This window comes from Jaculus jaculus, chromosome 1, assembly GCF_020740685.1.
Source record: "Jaculus jaculus isolate mJacJac1 chromosome 1, mJacJac1.mat.Y.cur, whole genome shotgun sequence".
Lineage (NCBI taxonomy): Eukaryota > Metazoa > Chordata > Mammalia > Rodentia > Dipodidae > Jaculus > Jaculus jaculus.
The window spans coordinates 337379653-337398763 of NC_059102.1; the positions used below are offsets into that span (position 1 = coordinate 337379653).

General features: G+C 38.2%; 1 protein-coding gene across 1 annotated transcript in view; it reads right to left on the bottom strand.

Moving 5' to 3' along the window:
* Ush2a (usherin) overlaps positions 1–19111 on the bottom strand; it is a 755222-nt gene that overhangs the window by 353689 nt on the left and 382422 nt on the right. Inside the window, exons 32-34 of the mRNA XM_004672003.2 lie at positions 12014–12173; positions 10086–10257; positions 2626–2773 (exon numbers count right to left, since the gene is read on the bottom strand). Coding sequence (XP_004672060.2) covers positions 2626–2773; positions 10086–10257; positions 12014–12173 — 480 coding nt within the window. The remainder of the gene's footprint in view (positions 1–2625; positions 2774–10085; positions 10258–12013; positions 12174–19111) is intronic.

A 19111-nucleotide genomic window follows, 5' to 3' on the forward strand; every position in this document is an offset into this window, starting at 1 on the left:
TGCTGGGCACAGAGCGCAAGGTGTCATGAATATTAAACAAGTGCTCTACCACCTGTGAGCTACACCCCTGCTATTTAAGTGTAAAGAATTCTAGCTGAGTCACACACACACACACACACACACACACACACACACACACACACACACTTTGTAAAGGAGATCTCTTTCCATTTTGAAAATCCAATACTCTGTTCCCATGAAATAGCACATGTCCACTTCCCCTTCCACCAGCCCTTAGGTTGAACTCTAATTTTATGAGTTTCACTGCTATAGGAACCTTGTATAGGTGGAATCATGATGAGTTTTTCTCTTTCTTCTGGCTCACCACATGTATCATGATGTTCCCACCTTTGTATACGGCAGCCTTCCCCTCTTCAGACAAAATAAGATGCCACTGCCTGCATACATTTTGTTTATTCATCTAGCCATCTGATGGTAATATTGTCATAAGTATGGGTGTTCAGTAGATCCTCATTCCATATCCTACTTACCATGCTCTTGGGCATATTCTGAGAAGTGGGATTAATGGGACACATGCCATTTCTATGTTTCAATTTTTTGAGGAATTTCCATGTTGTTTTGCACATCAGTGGTACCCCAGTTAACAAATGTTCACATTTTCCTATGAATTTTCAATTCCTTTTTTGTTTGGATAGTAATAATTGTCAACATTTTAATTGAACAGCTATTAGGTGTCAGGTATGAATTCCTGGGGCTGTTGCTACAGCAACCAATACACAAAGCAGTCTTGGAGTATATATAGCCACAGGGACTGAAAAACAGGACCAAGTTAGTAGCTTTTCTCTGTAACAACTAAAGCCACATTTACCCAGGCTTTTTGTTGAACACCTTGGGGAAGGATTATTACCAGTTTTAAGTGACATGTGGTATTAGACTTTGCTCCTCAGGTTTCTGAAGGTTTTTTTTTTTCCTTTTTGAAAAAATTATTTATATTTATTTATTTATTTGAGATTGAGAAAAGAAGCAGAGAGAGAGAGGCAGATAAGGGCACACAGGGCCTCTAGCTGCTGCAAACATACTCCAGACACTTGTGCCACCTTGTGCATCTGGCTTACGTGGATCCTGGGGAATGGAACCTGGGTCCTTTGGCTTTGCAGGCAAGTGTCTTAACCACTAAGCCAACTCCCCAGCTGCCCCTCCTTTAAAAAATATCAGCTTAGTAAGTGTAGAAAGCATTATAAGCAAAGATCTGTGAGATGTGGAAGGTATTTCCTTAGACAACCAATGAGTCCAAGGCAATTATAGTTTTTGTTCCAAATGAAATGGAGGGCAGCATTGTCCTGTGCAAATCATGCATTACCATTTAACAATTACCCAATAAGAATGAATCATTAACATTTTCATTGCCACCTATAGACTAGATGTCTTTGGGGAGTAAAAAGTGTGACAAGATTTTTGATATCAGATAATCATCCACTTGTTTTTCTTTATTGGGACATTTGTAACATTATAGGAAGAGTTTCAGTAGCAGAGATAATCACTTGTTCTATTTATCAGAACTTGCTCCACTACCTTGAATAGATTCTACCACATTTGCCAACAGTTTGGTTAAGATGGGACAGTTAGAATAATTATTATCATGGAAAACACAAGACAAACTAATAAGACTGCTATTTTTGTTTAATTCTTTTAGATATGTTAAAAGAGGCCGCTTCAATTTTCAGTAATAAGTTACTTAACATCATTTCTATGATATTAATTCTTATTGATTTTCTTTTTTGAGGTAGGGTCTCATTATAGCCCAGGATGGCCTTGAACTCATGGTTATCTTCCTACCTTTGCCTCCTAAGTGCTGGGATTAAAGGCATGAGCCACCATGCCTGGTGTTTCTTTTTGGTATTTGTCTTAAAGCAGAACAGAATTTAATCAGCTGTTAGTTTCCATCAGTGTGAAACAATGTCTCTATATTGTGCAAATCTAAAGATATTTCCAGTACCTGAATAACACAATTTCTACCAAAACCATAAAGTTCTTTTTTCTCATAAACAACTTTTTTTTTTATTTTAGGAAAATTTAACTGTATAGCTTAATTATCTATACAGTCCAAGGACATATATGTCACATATAAACAAACACACCCTACTTTAAGTTAAATATGCATAAATGTATGCATGTTTAACACATGCATTGTTTAAAACTGCATGCTGAAATATTTATAAATAGTATATTAAACAATATAGAGTTCACAGTGGCCTCTTTTAAAATCAACTCATTAAATCAAAAGAATTTTGAAATACAATATATGCACTGATTCCCCACCTCTCTCCTTCTCCAAGGAAGAACTCGTGACTCTTAAAAACAGAAAGTCAATGAGGACACAGGGTCACTCTCAAAGCAGCACCCTGCATCGCTTCCTCTCTCCTGGAGCACAGTAGAAGTGACTTGCAGTACACAAGAACTATCAAAAGGGAGCACTTTTGAGCCACCAAAACTGAGTATTAGCCTAAAAACCACAATCTCCCCAACTACAATGATACTATCTCAGGTATTTTATGTGCTAAAATGATCATTAAAAATTAAGCACCACATATAAGCTGCCATTTAGAATATTAATTTACCTTTGCTAATCATGTTTTTAACTTGAGGCTAAAAGAGTTCACTTACCATTCGGATACTCGGGCTCAGTCCAAGAGATGTTAAAGGAGTCGGGAGAGGAGGAGAGGGCTGTGGGGGCTGGCACACCTTCCGGAACCATCTCCTCCATCAAGGCCTCACTGGGTTCACTCACTGTACAGCCGCCACCTGTGCAAACCTAAACAGATGCCAGAAAACAAGCTTCACCCAGGGTCCTCAAAGTTTACATGAGCCCAGGACAGAGAGAGCTCTCAGCAAAGTTCTACATTGTTTTATATCATGGGTCCTGTACCCCTCAAAACTCATTTGTTTCAAGGCTGAATGAGACATTTAATTAGATTGCTTTTCAGGACATGAGAAGTCATGTCCAATAAATAGAAAATAATCCATATTGTATGAACTTTTGAAAAATCATGGTTAGAGGCTGGAGATGTAGAGTATGTAATGACTGGATGAGTGCCTTGCTGAGATTAGCCTTGTATGGAATGAATCCCCCCACATCTGTCCCTCTTTCTCTGATAAGACAGTTTTAAAAATTCTCAGAATTCTAAAGGAAACACTGTTTGGAAGAGTCTTGATTTGTGAGCATAGCAAATTTCAGTTGTAACACTCCTTATTGCAATCCAGGTTTTACATTGTATAGCCATCCAACCCCTTTGTTGAAATAAAAACTGGTCCTAAAATCCTAAATTTTGCATGTTACAGGACCTGTATGACTATATTTCAAGAAATGCTCAAGTGCCAATGTTAAATGCATCCTATTTTTATTAAAAAAATATTTTTGCTCTTCATTTGGACAAGCTATTAGGAAACTTCAAATCAAAAAAACAAAATAATGTTAACAAAATAAAGTTTAGGTACCAGAAAATAGCCCTGTGGGAAAAGTGCTTATTACATAAGCATGAGGGCCTGATCTTGGATCCTGAGAACTCATGGAAAGCCAGGTCTTGGTAGTCAGAATTCCAACCCCCCATCTCTCTCCTTCCCGCTGTCTTTCGCATACACACACACACACACACACACACACACACACACACACATACACACACACACACCTCTGTACCCAACACATCAGAAAAGTATTAGAGACTGAAGAATTTTTCAGGATAAACAACTATTTCTAAAAGGGTAAAGGAACAAAAAATATAATTGTATTTTATTTTCTGTGGTGCAACCCATATGCTCCTATTACCATGTGAAATTAAATAAAATGAGATCTCTCAATCTATTGATACAAAACGTTGCTGAGTGCATGTACTGGCTTAGAGGGTTAGCTAGGTCACTTCAGTGTCGGGGGTTGAGCCTCTTTACAACATGGCTGACAAACCGAATATGGTCTCAGAACCCGTTCCCGAGTGAAGTATCACTAATGCCAGAAACGCTAAATGAACGATAAAGGCTTTTAGAACTCTGTATGGTTTCATCATGAACTGCAGGCAATTCATAAATTTACTGAAAAAAAGTTTCTTTAGGAAATTGTGACATGCACACGGGGGTTTTGCTAGTGCATACCTGCTAGTAAACAGACATTACATCCTAACATAATGATGATATTTGAAAGCTGTTGTTCAGCTATGTCCAGTAATGATTTTGGTAAACTAAAACTTACACAATTTAATTCATATTTCACAGAGCACAAAATTCCAGGATAAGAAATACAAGAGTGAACGCAGCAGTGGTGGCTTATGACTTTAATCACAGCATGCTGGAAGCTCAAGGAGAAGGAAAAATGTGAGTTCAACACCTGCCTTGCCTGCAGAGCAGTTTCTGGGTCATCCCGGGCTAGTGTGAGACCCTACCTCCAAACAGGACAAATACAAAGTGACAAAAAGAGAAATGCAAAAATGAAGCCAAATTATAGGTTGATGTACAAAGCATTTCTAGTGACTTTTTTCATGGAAGATAAATATTGCTCACATAAGATGTAAAAACTCCTCACTTTCTTTTGGTTAACATGATACTTCTACAGCTAGATGTTCTGATAGGTAAAACAGTCAATGCTCTCTCCTCTAAAGTGGGAAGAGAATAACTACTTTTAAAACATTTTGTTATACTGGGATATAAATACTTTCTTACATTGTGGTAACTAGTTGCAAATCTTTCATTACGAGTCTAAATAAAACTTGCTGTTCAGCCATTTCTAGTTACTCTCACTTCCTGCATCTCCAGAGCCTTCTAAATAACTCCTCATCGACTCACACAAGTTGCAGATGGGTGAAACCTGTGGTTTAGGGAGCAACTGCATTGAGATGGGGCCTAGTTCCCCTCTCTGTGTTCCCTTAACTCTCAGTTGTGTGATGCATTCATACCCAGAATAAGCCCTATTTCTTCTAAGAAAAAAAGAACAGTCTTCGTAGATAAACAGGAATCAGTAAACCCTATGGCCAAACCTCAGACCCCATGGCACACATTCTTTGCACAAGAAACAGCTACCATGCACTGTTTTATAAAAAGTTGGAGACATACCTATTTCAAATGTTCTAAACACCCAACAGAAAATATCTTGCAACAGAGACCACACTAGGTATGAGTTATCAAAGCAAACACAGGCAACAAGGCATTCTTTGCTGACAGAAAAATCCATTCATTGGCATTTCCAGACTTTTTCCCACTTTCGGCAAACACAGCCTAGCATCCTTTTGTTAAGCTGACAACACATTAGGATTTAATTCTTGTTTCTTATTTTTATTTATTTATTTCAAAGAGAGAGAGAAATAGGAAGGAGAGAGAGAGGGAGAGAATGAGTGGGCCAGGGTGTTTGGCTGCTGCAAACAAACTCCATATGCTTGCAACCCCTGGTGAATCTGGCTATTTGGGTCCTGGGGAATCAAACCTGGGTCCTTTGTCCTTTGGCAAGTGCCTTAACCACTAAGCAATCTCTCCAGCCCACATATTAGGATTCAATTCTGATTATCACAGTTTTATATTTTATTCATATTCTTAATATTTTGTCTTGGTACCCCCTGCCTCAGTGAAATTCTGCTGTATATAATCTGCTGGATATTGTGCCCAAAGAAATACAATTTTATAATTCCTTAAACAAAATATAACCTAAAATTCACTTTCTTTTAAGACTTTTTTTTTTTACATATATAAACATATCCTTTTAGGAGAATGGTCCTTTGAACTGTGTCATGTGTAATCTAGAAAGTAGTATCTAGAAAAGTGAATGTCCCCTGAGAATCTAAGGAATTTGTGAGGTTACTTGTCTTATAAATGATTAAAACTATGGAAATATTGCATTTATTTAGAGGCCTGTTCTTAAAGCTGCTTCTGATTGGTTGGCCTAAGTGACATTACCTATGCATCCACCTGACCTGCTTCTCCTCAGGTTATCGTATGCAATGCGGCTACATGTTGATTGAAATTATGATTGGGGAACCCAAATAGTGGGATTGATTGAGTTAGCAAGAAGTGTGAATGCCTGTGAGTTATTACAAGCTTTTTTTAACCTATTTCCTATAGCCTTTATGCAGTTATAGAGTTTAGATTATAAAATTTATGGCATAATCCCATCTAGAACTCATGAGTGCCATCAACCTAAGGGGGAATTTTATTTTTGGTACAACTGCAGCAAATATGTTTGAAATTATGATGAGTAAGAATGACACCATATGCTGTTGGTATGGAACATGGAGTGGCCTGGCTGGAATCTGGGAGAGAGTCAGTCTCCAGACAGTTAGCTTGTCTAGGGCCAGAAGGTGCTACATGATCGACTGCGGGAAAATAGCCAACATCTGTCTAAGCAACTCATAGTCTACGCTACTCAGCAGCAAACATCTGAATGTGATACTCACACAAGTGTAATAGTGGCACACAGTCATGGTGGGTAAACAACTGCTCTTGGTTTGGCTAACTGATCTGCTCAGTGGAACAGAACTCATAGCTAGAGCTGGAAAACAAGTCAGAACCATATCCAAAAATGAGCCTGCTCTACATTATCAAGCTCTCACCAATTGTGGGTTACAAGAAGGCCTATACCTATTAAACTCTCTAAAATAACAATGGTTATCACATTTTTCTGGTGCTAACTTCACTCTCCATTAGAAAATTTGCCTCTATTTTTCAGATGGAAACAGATCCTAAGGAGATAACTACCCCATATTACCTCGACAGGATCCCAGCTGAAACTAAGAGTAATTGGGGAAAAAAACAAGAGTGCTGCTTTCTATGTGACCCTGATACATGCACAATGATGAAGGAGATAGACACAGAGATCACTCAACTTCTACCAAATCAGATATCTGCAGACACAGAGGCTCCAAAGACCTCATCATTGAAGAAGACCTAAAATAAACTCAACATGGCTCAGGGAAATTTGCAGAAGAGGGGGAAGAAAGATTGTTACAGCTACATGTTGGGACATTATTCACAGAGACATTGCCTCTTACCCATAACTGACAGTTTGTTTGCAGCTCAGTAGGCCTGAGGGTGAAGATGGAGGTATCTTTGAAAGGTGGTGGCAAAAGACAAGACCACTTTTTCTAAAGCAATGTTTTTCTGACAAATCAAGCTCATCCTCTCCATGAATGTTGGGTAATATTCACCAAGTGACCAGTGGCTATCAGTGAAAATTATTGGACAACAACGATCAAGACTCCTGTCTGCATTAATAGTTTCTTTATTTAATTTCTAAGGTAATATGTTTATTAAGGGCTATCATCCATTTTCTTTCCTTTGTGTGTATGTGTGTGTACATGGTGCATACTTGTATGTACACCCCACATACAGAGGCCAGCATAGAGCATTGGCTGTCCTCCTCTGTTGCTCTTCCACTTAGTGTCCTTGTGATGGGATCTCTCACTGAACTTGGACCTCCTACTTTTATGTCACACTGGCTGAGCAGTGAGCTCTAAGGATTCTCCCAGTGCCTTAGCATTGGACTTACACACATAACTTTTTTAATGTGTGCTGGGGACTGAACTTGGTTCTTTTTACTTGCACAGCCAGTGCTCTTACCTACTGAGTCATCTCCCTAACCCCAGGTGCTATCACACGTTACTAAACTTCAACATAAATGCAGCACCAACATACTATACTCTTTATTGTAGTGCAAAGACTACCTACTTTGAAATCAAGCAGCCCCCAAGAATGATATTTCTTAGGAAGTTATGTAATGATATCTAAATCCTCAGTTTCTTTACGAAAAAGGCTGTTCTTCCAGACAAGAACCAACTTGATGAGTTTTCAGTTGCTTCCAGGTGCTGTGCCTGCACTGCACACACTATTATAAGAGATGCCCATCTCTATAATTAAGAAACATAGTCCAGCCAAATGCAAAAACTAAATGAAGTCACATGGAATAACGTCACTGCTCCAAGCTTGCAATACAGTGCAGTGGTGCAGATCCCCCAGGTATCTTCCTCTTTCTAAGCCTCGGGACAACTTGGCTGTCAGTGCACTTTGTCCCCAGCACTTCGTCAACATGGTGGGACAATCTACACATGCCTTCCACTCTGTGAGCACCTGATCTCCCTCTACTAATCCAATGACCTTGAAAGCTAGCTATTATATTGCCACTACGAAATATACAACAATAATCCCCCGATTAACCAGGATGAACCTAAAATGTTCTGGTTCATTTAATTTACTGTTTAACTGAGTTAAGTAAAAAACCTCTTAGTTGAATTCTTCCTGAAAATATGTTAGAATATTTTGTCCTAAAAATACAGTGGAATTAAAAACAGAATATAAGCTAGTTTGTTTCCTTAATAACCATTTCAGTGAAGACTTCTGCATGTTTATGACTTTTTAATATTAACATTACTCAGTGCCTGGCACATATTTTTTTAGTTCTGTGGAATATTGTTTGGATTAAAATTTCAGCATAATAAAATTTTAGGGCTCTCAAAAAGACATTACAATCATTGAATTCAATGTGTTAATTTTAGGTTTGAAGAAGGTAAAACTCAATGTGCCTCAGTGTGTTTGCCTCGGATCACATAGTTATAGCATTAAAACTCATGGGAACAGACCACTAAGTTAGTGGCATTTATGTTTCAAAATAAAACAAAATTTATAAAATATAGGATGTTGAGATAGGTGTTGATTGACTGCATAGCATATCCTAAAAATTGCCCTGGGAATAGAAATTTTCCCTTGCCATTTGCCTCCTTCTGATAGAAAACCAAACCAACAATTTCTGTTTAATTCTGGTTGCTTTCAAGCAATTGAGACCATGAGTGGTTTTGATATTATAGCTATTTTGAAAATAGCGGAACACCAGTGTTAACTCCTGAAAACAAAGTTAGCTTTAGCTTTATTTATTTATTTATTTATTTATTTTGAGAGGAAGTTTTACAGTGAAGCCCTGGATGACTTGAAACTTGTGGGTATGTGGCTGGACTGGAACTTGTGGCCAGCCACCAACCCTCCTTAGTGATGGGACTGCAGGTAGTTACCCCTGTGCCCAGCTTCACGTCTTCCTTCTTGAGTGTCAGGATTGTAAGCAACCAAAACAATTGTTTTACACCTGCTGTGCTGAACATCTAGGCACATGGAGTCATTTTCAGCAGGTTTTTAAACATTATCTGATTGCCCTTGTTTTGTGATGTCAAGTTAGACAGTTAGCAATAGTTGAATGTAGTTTATTTTCCCATGGTATAATATTTAGAGCATTCAAGAGCATGTTAAGTAAAATGAATGCATACACAGTGTCTACATAAATGTAAATTTATTCATAATCAAGAGCAGAATATTTTCTATGGCATTTATCAAAGCAAATATCCTTATATAGGTATTGCTATAAAATGAAGAGTGTGTTTAAAACAAATAGGGACAATCTCATGTTTAAATTCAGTTATTTTCAGATGTGCTATTAAACTGAAAAAAGATTATATTTCATCAAAAAAAAAAACAAAAGGAACTTCTGTGTATAAATTCCACAGTAATATCAAGGTCTTTTAAAAGACCTTTGAATAAAAGTGTTATTTTGCATTAAAAAAATGCCATTGTCTGTGGAATAACCCTCTAAACTATGTTGATTCTGGGGTTTTATTAAGTGACTGCTTTTCTGAAATAGAAGTGTAATATAAATCGTAGCATAATAATCAAGATTATTTGGGGGTCATTTGAAGCTTCATTTAAAAATCTGAGATCTAAATTTTCATGCTGTGCATAGTTTTTCAAATGAATACAAGCACTGCAGGGTGACAGCCTTACTAATCTAAGAGTTTTGGGGAAAGCTTTCAACATTTATGATATTCTACCAATAATTTTTAAAATGTCTTAATGATCCCTGATTAGATTTGAGAATGTCTGTCTCATATGATGTTTGTCATTTTCAATAGCATAAAATAAATGTACAGATATTAGGTCAATAGACTTCATGTTTAGTATGTGAGATGAATTTTCAATAAAATTATCAGTACCTAAGGTTTTGATGTTTGGCTTTTGTTTCAGTCAGGGAAGTAGGAAAGTTGGGACACAAAAAAGGAGCAAGAAGGAAAAAGACAGCCAGAAAGAAAATGATGGGAATAAATTTAGCTTACTTCCAACTTGATGAGATATTTTTTGCCAGGCAAAAGGTTCTGAAGCATGTGATCCTGGGAGTTTTCAGAACTGTTGTAAATGGTCTTCCAAATGGTAGAATTACGTGTAGGACTTGCAATATATAATGTACAGGACTCAAAGACTCCATTGAGTTTCCTTGGTTGTTTCCACCTAGAAATGGAAAATAGAGCATTATTAGCATTCAAGTAAAAACTCACATATTGTGGTGGCTTGAGTGAAATGTACCTATCAGCTTTTGTGTTTTGAGTAATTGGTCTCCAATTGGTGTCAATTGTCATGGATTGGGGAAGTTTGTGAAGCCATTGGAAGGTGGAGCCTTGTTGGAGGAGGAATGTCACTGGGGGACAGACTTCAGAGTTTGTTGGTCCAGTCTTCTGGGAGTTCATAGTGAGCTCACTCTCCTTCCTTTATGCTAATGTAGAGATGTGCCAGGCTTCCTGCACAGGCCTGCACGCTTTCCCCATTGGGAGGAAGCTTCCCCTTAAAATGGTAAGCTGAAATAAATCCTTTCCTTCCATAAGATGCTTTTGTTTGGGTGTTTCATCCAAGCAACACTGAGGAGGTAGCTGCTATACAGGTTCAGCACATGCAAAGACACAGACAATCTTGGAGATATGCCACTGTGAAGGCTCTTGGAAAGCTCAAAGGGATTCACTTCCACAAATACACATGCAGTTACTAACAGCCTATTCTGAGTGACATAAATAAAATATGACCTCATTCCTGCCCTCTAGTTTCTATAATTTTAAATAGCTAATCATGTCAGACTGTATGGGTATTTATCATGAATTTAAGCTATAGAACACAAATTTGAGGCATATACTATCTGAGTGCTTATGAGGTAAAGAGTGAGAGCGAATCACACAATAGCCCTAGAGAGGCAGGTGATGTAACAAATTAACCTGCAGCAATGCAACCCAGACACACTAAGGACGAAGCACGGAGGCAACAAGGAAGCTCTGGAATGGAGGGGCATGCCAGTGAGCTGTGTAAGACTTTCTATTCAGGCTGGGTTTGGGTAGAGTGAAGTAAGAGTAAAGGACCTTTCAGATGAGAATCAGAGTGTATTGAGGGAAGGTGAAGGGATTATAGAAGGGGTAGGAAACACTTTAACTGAGAAATAATCAGACAAGAGGGGAGATTTTTGAGATAAGTAACATAGATTGGCATATAGGCAACTGATGGCCAATATAAGAGTGCAGACGTGGGTCAATGAAATAAGATTCATAATGTTTTTCAGCTTGAATGTATGTCAAAATTTATCCAATGTCAACTTTCCTTCTATAGATGAGAAACTTGGGTTGATGAGAAATAAACGTGAAAATGTATTAATTGATGGTAAAGAAAAATCTACTAGATTTACCCTCAATTGTGTGATATACCTTACATCTCACATAATTAGAAATAGTCAAAAATCACATGTATCAAAAAAAAAAGTCTGAACAGGCTTAGATGTGACATTACCTTTCTGACTCAAACTACAAGAAAAAAAGGAACATAAAAAATTATTGATATGTATGCTTATATATTATATATACATGCATTTACTTTCCTGTTAAATATAACATATAACACACCATATATAGACAAGCAAATTAATTGCTGGGCCATTTCTCCAGCTCAACACCCCACTTATAAAAGCAGTGAACAAGTGTTGAGTGGTCAGTTTTTCTTTACTGACATCTACATAGAAGCTGTGTACACATGGAGATTAGCCTGATTGCAGAGAGACAAAATGGAAATGAAGTTGGCTAGGGATAATCAAAGGTTCTCAGAACTACTGATCTAATCATTTCCATGCATTTAATCACAATAAAATTAATGTGATGTCACAAGCCCTTCTCCTGATTGAACTCACAGAGATTCTTACATGAACCTGTGTGCCAGAAACAAGATTTCTACTTACTGTATATGGATTGTTCTAGAATCCAAGACAGTCAAAACTGGGGGATCCACATGTTCAGGAGGCCGCTGTGCTGTGTACAGGATGACCCGGGAGCTGTTTGTGCACCCCACATGTGTGCATGCACTGAGTAAAAAATGGTGGGGGGTAAACACCCCAACATCTAGGGGGAGGGAAGAAACAAGAATTTATTTACTATCACACTTTTACTCAGGAAATCTCATTCCTCTTCTGTATCCCATCCTCTGAGAACTAGTCAAATAAAGCTTACCATAAGAATCAATATCAATAAAATATAGGGTGTTTCATCTCAGATACTCTATGGCTATATCTAAATAGACATGCCGGTCAGGTTTTCACTGTGGTTTTACTTTTTAACCGTTTGTTTTCTTAAATGTTTGTAATAAAGATAAATAATTTTCTGAGTTCATTCTTAGTTATAAGACTTTTTTAAAAATACATGAGATATTTAAATTATTTTGATGCATATTGAAGACAGCAGGTGTTGGTTTTGAAATGCAAATTTACAGTCTGTAACAATGACTGAGTTTGTGCTTCCTTTTGCTGGATCATTTTCTTTACCTGCCTACTTAGCCACCTGTTATAGGACCTTCAAATGGTCCAGGGTCAGTGCAAATGTCTCATTCTTTTTTATTATGTTCTTCACACCCCCCACTGCCTTCCTGGCATGAGAGAGAGCTATTACTCCCTTCTTTGGCTTTAAATACACATGTAAATATACTTAGTATGACATTTACAACACTGTGACATCATTACTTAGTTACATCATTTTCACAGCTACCAACTGGGCACCTTAAGAGAATAAGCAGTACTATGCTCATTTTGCATCACTAGTCTCTACTACAATGCCTGGAAAGTTACAGGTTTTGAATCAGTGTAATTGAATCAGTCAATGAGATGATGTAGATACAGTTGAGCTAGGTATGAAAGAAGACCATGAAAAGTGGGATATTTCTCCTGCCAGACTAATCTTTCCTTTCCTTGGATGTCCTTTGATATTGCAAACCTATTTACTTTTCTTGTGCATACCACACCTTTTGTGTTCGAATACATTCATCTATAATTCCCCAATTCAACTGAAATACTCAGAATATTTCACTTCAAAGGATACTTAGCAATATATGTGTAGGTCAAACTAGTTTATCAAGCTATAAACATCACACATATTTTTATACTACTAAAAATGATAGTTTTCAGAAACATCATGGAAATAAGTCACAATTTAAACAGCACATATTCTTAAAACTCCTTAACCTTGAACCATTACAATTTCATGCTTAAAGATTAATGAAATGCAATGTAATTCAGGCAAATAGATTTGCACTGCATTGACAGTCGCAGTAAACAAAGAAAACACTGATTTTCCTTGCAAAGACAATCAGCTGGTTAAACATGTAGGTCACCAGAAGAAAGACAATGCTGTCGTTTTCTAGTATACATTGTCAGTTTAGAACAAAACCACCAAGAAGGTCACCAGAAGGGAACGACACATTCTTTTTACAGTAATGTTATTGCCATAGAGGCAAAGTGACCACCAAGAAGATGACCATGTTTTCTTCACAGCTCTGCTCCTGCAGGTAGGTAACAGTGCAAGGTGGACCTGAGGCCCTCTACTCAGTGTGATCAGGGAAGAATTGCAAGGGCTCAGTGAAGATGTGAGGAAGCTGAGTGACACTGCTGAGACTGCAGAGGAAAGGGAGTAGCCTCCACACCAAGTGTTCATTTTGAATGAGAAACGGATACTTTCATTGGGACAGACACTCTACCAAAGTTTCAAAGTTGAAAGCATGAAATCAATGGACCAAGGTAGTAAATTATTATTTACTGTGAAGGTTAATTTTGTTGACTTGATTGGGCTAGGAAATGCCTAGGGGTTTATTGAAACATACTTCTGGGAGTGTCAGTGATGGCATTTTCAGAGCTAGTTATGTCATGAGGACTCCAAGTAGTAAATGGATTATGCCCTTGATGGGTTCAAAATATGAGAGCATTCTTGAGAGAGGATAGATGGTCGGAGGTAAGAACTAGCAGGAGGAGGGTCATGTCCTTGGGCTATATATATCATCCTAGCTTCTTATACTACCTATTTTTCTTTTCTTTTTGAGGCAAGTCCAGGAGACTGCTTTTATTATGCAAGGGAGAGAGAGAGAGAGAGAGAGAGAGAGAGAGAGAGAGAGAGAGAGAGAGAGAGGGAGAGAGAGAGAGAGAGAATTGGTGTACCAGGGCTTCTAGTCACTCCAACTGAACTCCTGATTCATGCGCCCCCTTGTGCACATGTGTGACCTTGCAGGCTTGCGTCACAGTCCGTCTGGCTTATGTGGGACTTGAAGAGGTGTACGTGAAGTGTTAGGCTTGACAGGCAAGTGCTTTAAACACTAAGCCTTCTCTCCAGCCCAACTACCTTTTTTTCTAGCTCTTTCCTTCAGGTCTTTTGCCAGAGAGAAGAAATCTAACCAATACTTTTGTTACAAGAAAATATCACTAAAAACAACTTCTTCTAGCAGAATTACTTTCTGCAAAGTTTTGCCATGCTTCTATGGCAACGAGCATATCCACCGCTCCTCTTTTCTTTTTGGATTCTCCCCCTGACTCTGTGTGTGTGTGTGTGGGTGTGCTAAGAAAAGGCCAGGGCACACCTTTCTCCCCCTGACTCTGTGTGTGTGGGTGTGGGTGTGCTAAGAAAAGGCCAGGGCACACCTTTGGATGCTAGTCCTCAAGCACCAGCCACCTCTTTTAAGACAGAGTCTCACTGGCTGGAACCCACCTAATTAGGCTAGACTGGCTGACCAGACAGTCCAAGGGAACCACCTGTCTACAATTCCCCAGTCCTGGGATTGTCAGTGTGCCACCATGTCTGTCAATTTTTTTAGGTGGGTTACAGTAATTCAGTGCAGGTATTCATGGTTGCAAGGCAGGCACTTTATCAACAGAGCTATTTTTCAAGCCTCCGCCTCTACTTCACAAGAACTTGGTGACTATCTCCTTCTCCTCTCTCCCATCTGTCTGAATTTCTTGTATTCCCTGACAACTCAGAGCTGGGAGCCTCAGTATTAGTGCATTGTGGTGGGAAAGGGCTTGAGGTGGCCAGTTGCATTCAGCCTGCAGTGAAGAGGCAGAGAGTGATGGATGCCACTCTCAGCCGGCTCTCTCTTTCATCCAGTCCTTAGGATGGTACCACCCTCACCTAAGGCAGGTCTTCTGACCTCAACTAACTTCAAATAATCTCTCATAGGCAAGCCCTCAGGATTACCCTAAAATAGGTAAGCCTGGTTTTGGACTATATAAAAAAGGGCAGAAACATTTATTGCTCTCTTCTACCTCACCTTATACTGAATGTGAACAGCAGCCTCAAGCTTTTGCTGCCATGCATTTACTGCCATGATGGATGTAACCTGGAACTGTAAACCAAAATGCCAAAATGAACACTTCCTCACATGCACTTATATTTTCAGATATTTTTAAATATCATATTTATTTATGTGAGAGATGAAGAGGCAGAGAGAGGGGTGAGAGAGAGAGAGAGAGAAAGGGGGAAGAGGAAGAGAACAGGCACATGAGGACCTCTAGCCATTGCAAACAAACTCTAGATGCATATGTCATTATGTGAATCTGGATTTATTACATGGGCATTGGAGAGTTGAACCTAGGTCATTTGGCTTTGCTGGCAAGCACCTTAACTGCTAGGAAACCTCTCCAGCCCTATTTTCAGATATTTTTACCAGCAATGAAAATGTACCTAATACACAGGCTGGAGAGATTGCTCAGTGGTTGAGGAGCTTGACTGCAAAGCCTGACCCCATTTCAATTCCCTACTACCCATATAGAGCCAGATGCACAAAGTGGTGCATGCATCTGGAGTCTGTTTGCAGTGGCTGAAGGCCCTGGTGTGCCCATCCGTCTCTTCTTTCTCTCTCTACTTGTAAATAGATAAATAAAATATTTTTTAAAATGTACCTAATACAGTCTAAGTTACTTATAATAATAATAAATGTAATAATAATAATAATAATAAATAATAAAAAACCTGACTAATGTGAAGTATAGATTGAAGGGAGCAAAAACATCAGCTATATCTCATTGAAGAGAATCTAGTATTGTCAACAAGAGAAGGCTTGTAATAATTAAGTGAAAGATAGCTGGATTTTAGGTATATTTTAAAGGTATATTAAAGGCATGAGAAAAAAACAAAGGTTGACAATGAGGATTTTACCTAAGCAAACAGAAGAATGGAATACCTGTTAATTTTGGTGAGGAATAGGCTAGAAGGTAAGATTTTTTTAAATTATAGTTTAGACAAGACCTGCTTGAATTGTTACTTAGATAATTAGGCAATCTAAACATAGGTTTAGAATTATAAGAAGAAGCCATGTTTTGAGATAGAACTAGTGAACTCCAAATATTATAGATAGTGGAGTTGATAAGGACACAGGTGAAGTGAGTGTCATTAGAAAAGAGATAAGGTATAAGGACTATACCCCTGGGATACTATCATTTAATTGCCAATTCAAAACCAAACTGGCCGTGGGCATGATGGCGCATACTTTTAATCCTAGCACTCTTGAGGCAGAGGTAGGAGAACTGCCATGAGTTCAAGGCCACCCTGAGATTACATAGTGAATGCTGGGTCAGCCTGGGCTAGAGAGTGAAACAATACCTCAACAAAACAAAACAAAACAAAACAAAACAAAACAAAACAAAACAAAACAAAATAAAACAACAATAGTCAACTAAGGAGATGGAGAGTAGTTAGTAAAGTGTGGGGAAAACAGTGAGAACAGTATCGTAAAGTGAAGCAAATTGTGAAAGAGTTGTAGGTCAAGTGAAACGAGATCCCATGTATTTTATTATTATTTGTGATATGGCAGTCATTGGTAAATGTGCATTTGAAGTCTCGTAAGCTTGTGGATATCAAAGCCTTTTCCATATAAGTTTTTTTATGGAATGAGACAAGAGGAATTAATAATAGTGAATAGAAGCAGATTCTCAAGGAGTTTTGTTACAGAGGAATAAAGCTTTAGGTAGGGAGGTAAAAGACTTAGGTGAATATTTTTTTTTTAAATAACTTAAAGGAGAAGAAAAAAATAGTTGCAAATTGTCTGTATCATTCCTATGATTCACGAGACAGGGAAACATTTTGAAATGGATGAAAAGAGAGAGAGAGATGTCTCGAACTCTGTTCTCCAAATGTGTGAAATAAATGATTCTCACACCAAAGTGAGAGTTGGATGTAGAATTAACAAAGATAGACAGTCCTCAGGAAGGATACATACTATGTACCCACAACATTAGTGTGTGGATATATGGGAGGAGTATGTGAGAGTAAGATCACCAACAAAGGCTTATCTTTGCATTCTTTGAACAAATACACAAGCCCCCAGATTTTCCCATCATTATTATTTTGTTTTTCTCCTGAGGTAGGGTATCATTGTAGTTCAGGCTGACCTGGAATCATTATGTTGTCTCACGGTGGCCTTGAGCATGGTGATCCTCCTACCTATGCCTCCTGAGTGTTAAAATTAATAGTGTGTGCTATTTATTATTCACAGAATGAAATCTAATACTGGTCAATGGGACATTTTTTTAACTTATTGCCCTCATCTTATTAATTAATACACTAGACAGTTTTGTTCCTCAGACATTACAAGCTCATACTTCTAGGTCCTTGAAGGTGCTGTCCTTTCTAGCTAATATCTACTTTATCTTTGGTTGTTTGATGATATTTTCTTTTCCTTCAGGCTGAGGATGCTCTCTGTCCTTCTGAGATAGCCACAAAATAAGTCACTACTATTCCAAGGTTCCCTCTGTCCTATCATCTTGCTTAGGGTCTTATTATAATTATCAAAATGTGTCAGAAGTTGCCTTGTCATTTAGTTCTTGACTTTATATCCCTGAAACATTTTGAGTGCAAAGATATGTTTTTCTATCATGCTGGCCATGCTACTTCATGATTAGCACGATGCCTGATTAGAATATTTTTTACTTCTTGAATAATGAGTGGGCAAGACCAAAGGTAGGCCTCAAAGCCCTTTCCTCAGACTATCATTATTCATCTCAGAAAAACTGTAATGTCTAAAATCCTCAAACAGAAATAATTATCAACTCAAAGGAAGGTCTGTAATCTCAAGATGAAGAAAATTCAGTCTTGAAAGTAAAAGGTAAAGCTGTACATATCTGAACACCAAATGTAACTGCCAAATTTTAATGCTACAAAACAACAATAATAATACATACATGCATGTGAGCATACACACACACACACACACACACACACACTCACCACCACCACCACCATGCAAGAGTCAGAGGCAGGCCGAAATGTAATGTGAGCAGCATTTTGGAGTAAAGGCATACAGTTGGCAGTTCTTGTAGATGGAGGAAAATGTCTAATGTGTATCAATATCAATTTATTACTTAAAAGAAATATGGTAAAATCTAGTTAACACATTACCCTATTACACCTGTGATGTCAGGAATTTTCTTTCATCAATGACTTCAGCATTGGCTCAGTTCTCTTTTCAATCATAATCCCCCTTTTGGCAACTCCAACATCCTCAATAATGACTCATCGCTGAATCTGGCCTCACTTTAACTTCCTCAAGTGCAATGCCCTTCACCTCTACTACATTTATTCACCATTCAGCACAGTTACACTCATTACTTGATCATCTTTGGAATGATGTCCAAGATGCTAAATCTAAAATCTATCCTGTGTTGGTGACTACCCACCTCTTCCACTAATTGCACTGATGCAATCATTCTTTCACACCTGTTTCCAATCTTTCAATCCCTTCTGATTTTCAGAATATTTTTCAAAGCTGCCTTATGCTCCCTATAATCTTTAATTATCCAATCTAAAGCCACATGATCCAGGTACCAATCATTCTTTGCTACTGTGTTTTGACTGTGAAATTTTCTCGCCAGGCTCATGTTTTTGCATATTTGTTCAGTGGCTGGTAGAGCTGTTTGGAAAGTTGTGCGAGCTTCAGGAGGTGGGGCCTCCTGAAGGTTTCATAGGCCAGCCCCAATTCCTATCTGCTCTGTACTCCTGACCAAGGATGCAGTGTGACCAACAGCCTCCTG